Source organism: Pelodiscus sinensis, chromosome 2 (genome assembly GCF_049634645.1).
Source record: "Pelodiscus sinensis isolate JC-2024 chromosome 2, ASM4963464v1, whole genome shotgun sequence".
Lineage (NCBI taxonomy): Eukaryota > Metazoa > Chordata > Testudines > Trionychidae > Pelodiscus > Pelodiscus sinensis.
Genome location: NC_134712.1, coordinates 218,677,557 through 218,689,922, shown reverse-complemented (window position 1 = coordinate 218,689,922; position 12,366 = coordinate 218,677,557). Strand labels below are relative to the sequence as shown.

The window sequence follows — 12,366 nt, the reverse complement described above, 5'->3', positions numbered from 1 at the left end:
TCACAGGGCAGTGGACATTGTCCAAATGGATGGGTTTGGAGTCTGGGCTGTAGAGTGGTACCAAGAGATACCAGGCAAGTGGTGACCAGGACACCTCCCTTTCCTTATGTTGCTTGTGGAGCCTATCGATGTCTGTAGTGAGATTCACGAAGGTATTTAGATTATTTGGAGCTTCCACTCAACCTAAATATTCCTTAATTTCCTGGCACAGGCTCAAATCAAGCCGAGGTTGAAGCCAGGAGTTCAGGAACAGGGAACAGGAATGGTCATGGCAGTTACAGGAGATCCATGTTTTTACTGGACACTTCTTGGAACACCTCTTGGGTTTATATAGGATGGGAAGCCATTCAGTAAGCTGCTGTCAGACTCCTTCAGTCGGAGTTCCCATGGTCTCTGTCAACAGTGGGTCATGAGAAATGGAACTTGACAGTAACAGCTTCTGCTGGGTGGTAGCATAGAATCATAGAATACTAGAATTGGAAAGGACCTTGAGAGGCCATCAAGTCCAGTCCCCTGCTCTCATGGCTGGACCAAACACGATCTAGATCATCCCTGATAGATGTCTATCCAGCCTGCTCTTAAATATAGAATCATAGAATACTAGGACTGGAAAGGACCTCGAGAGGTCATTGAGTCCAGTCCCCTGCCCTGATAGCAGGACCAAATATTGTCTAGACCATCCCTGATAGACATTTATCTAACCTCCTCTTAAATATCTCCAGAGATGGGGAATTCCACAACCTCCCTGGGCAATTTATTCCAGTGTTTGACTAGCCTGGCAGTTAGGAACTTTTTCCTAATGTCCAACCTAAACCTCCCTTGCTGCAGTTTAAGTCCATTGCTTCTTGTTCTAGCCTCAGAGGCCAAGATGAACAAGTTTTCTCCCTCCTCCTTATGACACCCTTTTAGATATCTGAAAACGGCTATCATGTCCCCCCTCAATCTTCTCTTTTCTAAACTAAACAAATCCAGTTCTTTCAGCCTTCTTTCGTAGGTCATGTTCTCTAGACCTTTAATCATTCTTGTTGCTCTTCTCTGGACCCTCTCCAATCTTTCTTGAAATGTGGTGCTCAAAACTGGACACAATACTCCAACTGAGGCCTAATCAGCATAGATTAGAGCGGAAGAATGACTTCTCGTGTCTTGCTCACAACACACCTGTTAATATATCCCATAATCATGTTTGCTTTTTTTGCAACAGCATCACACTGCTGACTCATATTCAGCTTGTGGTCCACTATAACGCCTAGATCCCTTTTTGCTGTACTCATTCCTAGACAGTCACTTTCCATTCTGTATGTGTGAAACTGATTGTTCCTTCCTAAGTGGAGCACTTTACATTTATCCTTATTAAACTTCATCCTGTTTACCTCAGGCCATTTCTCCAGTTTGTCCAGATCATTTTGAATTATGACCCTATCCTCCAGAGCAATTGCAACCCCTCCCAGCTTGGTATCATGCACAAACTTAATAAGCGTACTATCTATGCCAATATCTAAATCGTTGATTAAGACATTGAACAGAGCCGGTCCCAAAACAGACCCCTGCAGAACCCCAATAATAAAACCTTTCTAGTGATGGAAATTCCACAATCTTCCTAGGCAATTTATTCTAGTGTTAACCACCCTGACAGTTAGGAAGTTTTTCCTAATGTCCAACATAAACCTCAGTTGCTTCAATTTAAGCCATTGCTTCTTGTCCTATCATCAGAGACCAAGGAGAACAATTTTTTCTTCCTTCCCCTTGTACCACCTTTTTAAGTAGTTGAAAACTGCTATTGTGTCCTCCCTCGGTCTTCTCTTTCCTAAACTAAACAAACCCAGTTCTTTTAGTCTTCTTCAATAGCCTATGTTTTCTAGACATTTAATTGTTTTTGTTGCTCTTCTCTGGACCTTCTCTAATTTCTCCACATCTTTCTTGAAATGTGGTGCCCAGAAATGAATACAATATTCCAACTGAAGCTTAATCAGCACAGAGTAGAATAGAAAAATGACTTCTTGTGTCTTGCTCACAACACTCCTGATAGTGCATCCCAGAATCATATTTGGTTTTTTTGCAACAGTGTCATACTGTTGACTCACATTTAGCTGGTGGTCCACTATGACCCCTATATCTCTTTCTGCAGTACTCCTTCCTAGACAATCTCTTCCCATTTTGTATATGAGAAACTAATTGTTTCTTCCTAAATAAAGTACTTTGTATTTGTCCTTATTAAACTTCATCCTATTTACCTCATACCATTTCTCCAATTTGTCCAGATCATTTTGAATCATGACACTATCCTCCAAAGCAGTTACAACCCCTTCCAGCTTAGTATCATTTGCAAACTTAATAAGCGTACTCTCTAGGCCAATATCTAAATTGTTGATGAAGATATTGAACATAACTAGACCCAAAACAGACCCCTGCAGAATCCCACTTGTTATGCCCTTCCAGCATGACTGTGAACCATTAATAACTATTCTCTCAGAATGGTTATCCAGACAGTTATGCACCCACATTATAGTAGCATGTAGCCCTGGGCTTGAAACGCACTGGCTCTCACAAGAATGGCCCACTGGCCTGATCCCATTATCCTTTGGTTTTGCTTCACTCTACGTTAACTCCATCTGGAGTAGTTACATGCCACTTGCTGCCCCTTTATAATATTCAGCCATCAGAGGCAAGGCCTGTGACAATGATTTATGAACAGCTGTTATCCTGATTTGTATTACAGGGCTGAGGTAACTTGATTTGCTTGTTTCTAGGGTAATAATTTCAGTGCCAAGCAAACAGTTTTCTGGGTGGCTAAACTAAGATGGATTTGACTTTTTCAGGTTACTTGAAAGGTCTCTGCAAAGCAATAATAGACAAAACAAGGAGCTAATCCAATTAGACCTTGGGCTTTTTCTTTTGTGTCTACCAGTTAATGTCAAGACAGCTGACTGCTGAGTGCTTCCTTTGTTTCTCTGAATCAGCATTGCCTACTAAAAACAATAATAAATATCTGTGATTTTATTATCTATATTAATTACTTTAGTTAACTCACAGTTGCTGCATTTTTTTCATTTGGTTTATGCCTGTAGGCTACGCTCTCTGGATACTTCTGTGTATGTGATCCAGGCTGGACAGGCATCAATTGTACAGAAAACATCAATGAGTGTTCTAGCAACCCTTGTAAAAACGGAGGAAGCTGTATTGATGGAGTTAATGGCTACTCTTGTACATGTACAAATACCTGGACTGGACCTCAGTGTCAGACTCCCCAGCAAGGTAACAAGTAAAGTATAGTGTCTGAGAACTGAAATGTCACCATATCAGGCTCAGAAGAGAAAACTCTTATCCCTTAGCTTTAAAATATAAGAGGCAGTAGAATATAGATCTTGATCCAAAGTCCTTGTAAGTCTTTTCCACTAGTGACCATTGTATCAAGCCCGTATGTGGTTACCAACAATAGCATAACAGAAAGGTTGAATTTTAGGCTTAGCAGCCTTATCTAGTCCCTTAACATTTAGATTAGATTTCTGTATTTAGATAGAGATCTTTGGAATCCTGACCATGTGTCAGCCGAACGGTCAGGGCAGTGTGTGTGTGTATGCTTCCGAGAAAAGGTTTACTGTCCGTATCTTTACTGCTAGGACCGGGGTCCCATTGCAGAGGGTGGCCAGCAGGCCAACAGACGCCCTGTTATATAGGAAGAGCTTATTACACCTTAGATTTTAGCTGCTAGAACACAGGGGTTCCTTCGCAGCGGGCAGCCTAGGAAAAGCTGAAAAGGTGCCCCAACGGATCTTGTCACCTGGGAGTGACACAGATCCAAACGCCCAAGCTCTCCCTATGTCTGTCCCTTTTATGACCGGCTGAAGTTCTTTTAAATTGTGCTTGGTTCTGTTACAGCAACTGAAGGAGTCAGATTAAAGCTTAAACAGTTACAGGTTTATTAAAAGACTTATAAAAGCATATGGTTACAATGGCTATTGCTCTATTTCTTAAATGCTAGCAAATATAAATATAGATTTTAAAAATGGTTACAGGAAAAAGGTAAAGATAGAAAATAGAAATAATGTTACCAAGTGACAGCTTAATCTTTAAAGAGCTCTAAAACTATGTATATATATACTTAAGCAAAGGACCACATCCAGGTACAATTTTTACCCCTTTCTGTGCCTCTCGACTCTAGCGTGTCAGGCCAGGGCCGGTTTCTCAATTCCTAGGAAAGACGAATACGAGGTGGGCGTCCCCTTGGAACCTCGGGAGATCAAACACCAAACCCGACCAGCAGATAGATGGTAGATTGACACTCAGAGAAAATGTGCTGCTGGATCCATCTTTATACCCCTGAGGGCCCGTATCCTCTTTTTTATCTAAGATGCCGAATTGTACTGGTCCGTTTTGTGGCGCCAGTTCTTACAAGCAAGTTTCAAGTTAATTTACACTTGCAAGAGAGATAACTAAATTGTGAATACTAGACATTTTTTTACTGGGCGAGAGATTCCTCCCCCCGCGGATGGATGTGTGTTCGTATCAATATGGGTTTGAGTCAAGGGCACTCCTTGGCAGCCTCTTGGTCAGCAATTGGCGTATCTCTGTTTACAGCCATTCACGGTCACACAGCCTGGGCCTTCTGCTCTGTGTGCCCTGGATGCTCCAGGCAAGCAAAAATGGATGTTACAAGGGGGGTTCCTGTCTGGCTACACCATGTGTATACTAATCCAGATGGAAAGGAGGATTTGCAGGAGGGATAATAGAATCAGAGTTGAACGGAATAAGATTTGCTTTTGATTTATATAATGATTTTCATAATTGTTTTGTCTCAAAAGGCTTTACAAAAAAAGAATTAGATTCTGGTAATAGAGTGACTATATGATTCAAGCAAATGCAGCCACTATCAGATCATCTATAGTAGTCACTGCAATCGGGGACCTTAGAAACTATGTGACAAAGAGTGGACATAGGGCTGAGGAAGGGGGGCTCAGCCCAGGGATATTGCTTCCCAGGCCCAGGGGTGGGGCAGGGGGAAGAGGTTGTATCACGCCGGCCTCCCCTGCATTGGCGCTCCCCAGGCCCAGCCCAGGGGAAGAAAGGGGCCAAAAATGAAACCTGGATGATCACTATTTCTTTTTAAGCAGAGTCACAGAATCTTTCATTTTTACCTGGTACAGTAGTCGGTGACATAAATAGACTTTAGTTTAAATGTTTGATCTGAAATATAGGCCCTCTGCCACAGCACACATCATCACCCTCACTGTGACTTCTACATTGCAAAACCAATGCAGAATAGGTGCCTATAGCATTCTTACCTTTATGGCTTTTTGACACTGAGCCATCCTGAATCTGCAATCAAGGAATGAAGATAGTCAAACTGTGCAATCTCAGTGCCTGAGAAACCAGAGAGGGGAAAGTGCTGAAAGCTTTGAAAAAGTTAATTTTGAAACAGCAGCTGCTTAAGTATGTCCTCGGCTAAAAACATAGCACCAGTGTAGTTCACGGAGAGTAGAGACGGAGAGCTAAATGAGGTCCTGAAGTTAAATATGAAGGAAGTACACATACTGAAAAATTATTTAAAGGAGATATAACTAACAGAGCAAGGGGACTCTAGTTTGTAGGGAAATTATGTGGACCTGTCTTGGACATTGTTTTTCTGTGGCATGTTTTAAAAAATAATTTTCATAAAGTGATATAAAAATGCTGTTCCACTGACACCCTCACTGTCATCGGTTTGTCAGAGTTAGTGTGACTCTATAGCTTTATATGTATTGTAGACATTTGTGTGGGCTGGTAGCATCACCTAACATTATAGCTAGTGGACAATTCCCAATATAGGACCCTGTTTTTAGTTTCTTATAACTTTGCTAGACTGTAACTGCTCAGGCTGAAATTGTGCATGCTGGTTATTTGCATTAAGTATTACTTCTAATAAAATAAAATAAAATAAAATAAAATAAAAAAAACAGCTGAAATGTTTGCCAAAATGATTCAGACATTTCTAAGAAAAATTGTGGGAAAAAGTATATTGTTTTTCAATATTAAAAAAATGCTGGTGACTTTTTCTTTGCAAAGACTGTAACATACCCATGATTTGGAGCAGGGACTTGACATTTGTTTGAGAGATGTTCTTTTTGTCATCTCTGTGAATATCTACCTGCATTGGCCAAGTTTATAAGCTTCTAAAAATTGCAGTTCAGACAACAGAGACTTGGTAGAGCTTTCTAGCTAAAATCTCTGAAGATGCCAACTTTGCTCTCACAGCTCCATCTGCTTATGGCACCATGGGGCTTCCTGGAAATTGTAGGTCAGATGCCACATGACCCCATTTCCTTAATGTTATGGGTTCTTTTGCCAGACTACATCTCCCATGATGCATTACACAGCTTGGTTAAAGAGGTGACCACGGTGCATCAAGAGAGATGCAATGTGGCCAGGGAGTAAGGCCCACAGAGGAGAATGAGGACATAAAGCAGTCATTGTGTCAGCATAGGACTGTGCAGTTTAATGTTGAACCTGAAACAAAATCTTTCCGTTCAAATTGAACCACCAAAAACAAAATATTTCTTTTTTTCTCCCAGAAAAGCAAAAACTTCTTTTAAAATCTAAACTTTCCAATGGAAAAATGTTGTTTTTGCAGGAACTAGATTTTCTATCAAAAAGTCATATTGACGGAAAATTCCTCAATAGCTGTAATTCTTAGGTTTCTTTTGTTTATTACTCACCTGAGGTCACGCTGCTCTCAGTAAGTTACTCTTATAAAAATGTTTCTCACCCTCTTTCCTCTAGAAGCACATCTACCCTGCAGCACTATTTCGAGATACTTCCGGTATCCCGAAATAGCTATTCCATGTCTTGACAGCTCTCAGGTTATTTCAAAATATCTTTTGAAATAATGGGCATGCTCTTCTTTCTTCTGATCTCCCTGTAAACCTCATTTCATGAGGATTAAGGGACATTTTAGAATAGTGGTTTATTTTGAAATATACTCAAAATAAGGTACACAATTTGCCTAGCTCTAGTTGCGTAGCTTATTTTGAGCTAAGGGTGCAGTGTAAATGCACCCTAAATGTTTATCGAATCAAAAGTTATGGCAAAGGATTTCACTCCATTTTCTTCCACGTAGGGATAGCTGTAATTAATTTATTTCATTTTGGGGTGTTTTTTGTTGTTTTTTGCAGTTTGTGGAGGGTTTCTTTCAGGCTCCAATGGGTCATTCAGCTACCCTAACAATCCAGGCAGTGAGCAATATGATCATCGGGTCAGCTGTGCTTGGGTTATCCGAACTAACGGAAACAAGGTAAACTAGAGTGCACCTAAAATTAAATCACTATATTGGATTGAGTAACTACCAGTTGATCAGCACAGTCATAGCTATGATCAGGAAATATTACTGGAGTCAGGAAAAATGAGTTCAGGGGATGAATTTCTGAGGGAAGGAGTGTTAATTCAAATATGTAATGAATGCTAAAATTATGCGAAGGTAAACTGAAATATTTTTTATGTATCAAAGCCCAAAGTTTGTTTGTTTGTTTGTTTGTTTGTTTGTTTGTTTGTTTGTTTGTTTGTTTGTTTGTTTCTTTCTTTCTTTCTTTCTTTCTTTCTTTCTTTCTTTCTTTCTTTCTTTCTTTCTTTCTTTCTTTCTTTCTTTCTTTCTTTCTTTCTTTCTTTCTACAGAATGTGTAACCACTAACATTCAAAAATTATGAGCCTGCCAGCCACCAAAAATCATAAGATTATTTTAAGACATAATTTCAGATTCTTTTTATCAGCCTTCAGGATTCTGAGTCATGATGGTTCACTCAAGTCACATTTTTATGCTTTTCTCCATGACCACAAGGGTTAGGAATGCACTGTCATGAGCTAGATGGTAGGTTAATAGTCTAGATGACCTCACAAGTATTATACATATCTAATGCCGATGAGTCGGTGAAATGTAGAATCTTGAATTCACACCTATAGTGGATGAGTGTAAGAAAAATTGAACTACAAACTGTGACACTTTCACGGGGTTCCCAGGTTTGTGAATGACTTTGTTACCCTGCTGCCACCAACAATAGGAAGATTTGCTTGTGCTTAACTGGATGCCAGGTCCCTGACACCACCAGTCTGGTAGTCATTCAAGCAGTCTCATTGGCGCTCTGCCTGCCCTTACTTGGCCTTGAAGGCTTATAATAGCTGCAGTCCAGTCCCTGAGTCCCCTGAAGTGTTCCCCATATAATGCCTAGTCCTTAACCACTGGACAGTCTCAGAAATTATCAGGTAAACTGTCCCCAAAGGAACAATGCACATACTATCTTGTCTTGTTTGGTTCATCTGAAGATTAGCTCCAATATAAATATAATTAGATTTGATATGAAATATAATTATAATGAAAACAAGTATAAGTTCTTTATCAAAGGCTAAGATCTAAAGTATAGTTGATAAGGATAACGATGGAAATAGAAGTGAGTACATATAAAACAAAAAGTATAACATGCTTCCTAGAGTCTACACTTAACTCTAACAGGCTAAAAGTAGTTTATCTCACTTATCAATGTGGCTGGGTTTTCTCTTTCATGAATGCAGAAAGTGATGTTTGCTTCCTCAGGACTTGCCTACACTAACAAGTTTTATTGCTAAAAACTGCTTTTTGGTGAGAGCGTACACACTGCACCATGACTACTCTTGGGAAAAATGCCCAGTTTCAGCAACAAAAATGTCCACCCTTTTGAGACACTTTTTTCTTTCCTTATTGTCGACAGAGGGCTAGCGTAAACGGTAATGTTTGTTTTGTCCACAGAACTGGCTTCCACCAGTAACCCACAATTCCTGCTCTGATCTCTATGCTCACTGTTTTGACCTCTGCTTCCCTGCAGTCATGTGCCCCTCCCCTTTCATAGCACTGTGAAGTACCTGAGAGCCGAGTGAGCTGCTCTGTTTGGGGAACAGACAAAATGCAAACCATAGGACTGTTCCTGTTCTGCCCTGCACTGGGAGTACAGTGGCAGGCAGACTGCTGTAACAGGGAATGGGGGAAAGACTGCTGTGGAACTCTGACATTCCTCAGCACAGAGAGCTCACAGAGTTACCCATGATGCAGTTCTGGGCAGCTGAAGAAGCTGTGGGAGAACTTGGAGGGAATCCCAAGGTACTTAGGATGACTTCTGCCTTCCCACAGCACTGCACTGTGGGATATAGACCCACAGTGCATTGCTCACACTGTCGTGGATGGGACCCCCACTGTGGACGTGATCTGTTGACAGAAGGAGCAAGTGTGAACACCCTTTGACAATTTTTATTTTGTCAACTATTGGGTTGACCATATAAGTTTTGTCAACAAAACTTTGTAGTGTAGATCAGGCCTAAGTGGGAGAGGTCTTTTTATGTACCCGTTATAGTCCCCAAAGACATTGTTTTGTCCCCAGTGTCAGGATGACACTTCTGGTTTATTCCATGATGTACTGGCTCCCTATTTCCATCACATCCTATGCAAATAGACTTGCACTAGTTGGGCTTTCAATGCCTACTTTACATGTGAATCAAAGCAGACAGGTGAATGCTTTGATCAAAATCTGCTTGTCAACCTTGCTTTGTTTCAGACTTTAAAATGTATTTTCCAATATATATACAGGCAGTCCCCGGGTTACATGGATCCGACTTACATCGGATCCCTACTTACAAACAGGATAAGGCAACCTGCACTAGCTGCTTCCCCCCAGCAGACCAGGGAGACGCGAAGCTAGTGCCCCCCCAAAGCAGACCAGGGAGACGCGGAGCGGCTTTTCTCAGCAGACACCTCAGCTTGAGAATAAAGGACTGAGGGAAGTGAGGTGTGGGAGAATAAAACTGAGCTCTGGAGAAATGTTTGGCTAGAGTTTCCCCTACAATATGTACCAGTTCTGACATACATACAAATTCAACTTAAGAACAAACCTACAGTCCCTATCTTGTACGTAACCCGAGGACTGCCTGTACACAACTCCTTACCAATCACCTATACACACAGCTCACAATGATGATGTTAATAAATATGACATAAGCTTTTTCTAGATATCTCATTTATCTCTGTTTGGATAAATACAATGAAAGGTATAGCATGTGAGGTGTAGTTTATCAGCTCTGTTAGAAATTACTATTATAGAACAGTGAATTATTTGTCCACTGGCACCAATGGGCCTCAGTGTCATACAAACAGTGAATACATGTTATGCCCACACACATATTCTGATATTAACGTGGGATAAAAATTTCTAATTTTATTTTTAAAAATTGTAAAGCATTTCAGTTCCCATTTAGGGACAGTAATTTTTGCCTGAGGATTGAACTTTGTTTTTAATCTTTATACTTCGAGAATACTATTTAACTGAACACTGTTGATTACTGTAAGCTGATATACGACCACTATGTGTCAGACGTCAATTTTAAATCCATATAGTACCATTGACATGAGTAAAGCTACACTAGCTGATTATCTGAATCTAACTAAAGTTTTGTATGCTGTTATTTTGCTACAGTAGGTTCATAAAAGATAGAATTTATATTCACAAATGAGCCTTTAATTTTGTAGCTGAAAGGAAGATACTTATAACAATAAAAAGAAGGGGAAGATGCTTGTTAATTAATTAAATACCTTGAGGAAAATAATATGGTGAAATTCTAATCAAATATTGCTAGGTTGTCCTTTATTTTAAACTCTTAGCGTTATACCATCAAATTTAGTTTCAAGGATCCTAAAAATAGTATCCTGAGTAACAATTAGTTCATAGAGTAGTAATATCAGGAATTAAATCATCCACAGCCAACTTTTTTTGCCTGTCTGGATCTCTCTTTGGGTGTGTCTAGACTACCTAGTTTTGTCGACAAAAGTGGACTTTTGTCAACAAAACTATACCAGCGTCTACACTGCCGCTGAGTTCTGTCGACAGAACTCAGCAGTTTTGTTGACGCTGGTATACCTCATTTTACGAGGCATAACACCTTCTGTCGACAGAAGGTGTTATTACCTGTAACATTGCGTCCAGACTACGGAGTTCTGTCGATAAAGCAGCTTGCTTTGTCAACAGAACTCAATGTGTCTGGACGCTCTTTGTCGACGGAAGTTTTGTCAACAGTATCTGTCGACAAAACTTCCGTCGACAAAACGCGGTAGTCTAGACGTACCCTTTATCTCCTTTCCTTTCTTTTGACATTTGTATTTACTTGATACCTTCCTCTGTCTTGGGTTTTTGTTTGTTTAGTTTTTCTTCAGGAAATTACATAATTGCGCTGAAGCTTGTCACTGATGTGCACAATTGTGTGGACAGGTGTATCTGCTCTATATAGTATTACTGTGTAAAAAATATCTACTCACTTTTACAATTGAAACTTTGGACCACAGATGGACAAATAAAATTATCTAATTTCTGCTGTTTCCTGTTAGATACTGCATATTACTTTCCCATTCTTCCAACTGGAAGCACACAGCAGCTGTAATTCTGACTTCCTTCAAATTCATGATGGGGAGTCATCATCAGCATACATGCTGGGAAAATACTGTGGCTCATCTCGCCCTCCTCAGCTTTTCAGTACCCATAATTCTTTGTATTTTTGGTTCCGTTCTAACCACCAAATCAATGCAGGAGGATTTACAGTTAAATGGGAGTCTCAGGAACCAGGTGAGTTTTAAGAGATATCAGGTAATGTACCAAAAACAAAAAAAAAAAGAGCGAGAGAGAGAAAGAGAGAGAGAGAAAGAGAGAGAGAGAGAGAGAAAAGGCTTCAGTTGGTTAGGAAGGGTCAAGAATTGAAGGACAAATTTACTGGCTGGACAATATTTGCTAGGATTTTGCTTTAGTTTTTAAGGTTGCTTTGTGCTTTCCATGAGGATTCTCTAAAGTTTATTAGGATGCTAGCTAATACATTCCTGGGAACTATGGGATTTTTTATTATTATTATTTTTTATCCCCTGGGCAAGTAAGTTTTTTGTTTCTGTCACTTTCAGTAGGGTAAGATAATGAGAATAAAATGGTCCCTTTAAACATGATAGTTTTGTATCATAATTTCACATAATCTAGCTTTCTATGGCCATGTCTATACTAGGAAAGTATTTAGAAATTACTAAAGTCACCTTAATAACTTCCATTTTAACAAATTTGAACTAAAGTGTCCACACTACAGGAATCCTCAAAATTAGTCTGAGGCAGGCTTCGTTAATGAGGATGCTTTACCTCGAACTTAGAAGCCCAGGAAGCATTAGAGAGTAATTAATTCAAATTACTCTGGGGAATAATTATTTTGAAGTAGTGGCACCAGATCGTCCACACTGCCATTATTTTGAAATAACTATTTTGGAATTTGTGTAACTTCTGATGGAAAGCAGGAGTACAGATTTTGAATTCTGTAGTGTGGATGCTCTGCTTATAAATTCGATGTTAGGGGGGT

General features: G+C 39.9%; 1 protein-coding gene across 3 annotated transcripts in view; it reads left to right on the top strand.

The window, feature by feature from the left end:
• Positions 1–12,366, top strand: part of LOC102443731 (tRNA (cytosine(38)-C(5))-methyltransferase) — a 277,295-nt gene that overhangs the window by 72,821 nt on the left and 192,108 nt on the right. For all 3 annotated transcript variants that reach the window (XM_025182828.2, XM_006119493.4, XM_075922454.1), the window contains 3 exons: positions 3,066–3,252; positions 7,146–7,264; positions 11,366–11,600. In XM_025182828.2, coding sequence (XP_025038613.2) covers positions 3,066–3,252; positions 7,146–7,264; positions 11,366–11,600 — 541 coding nt within the window. The remainder of the gene's footprint in view (positions 1–3,065; positions 3,253–7,145; positions 7,265–11,365; positions 11,601–12,366) is intronic.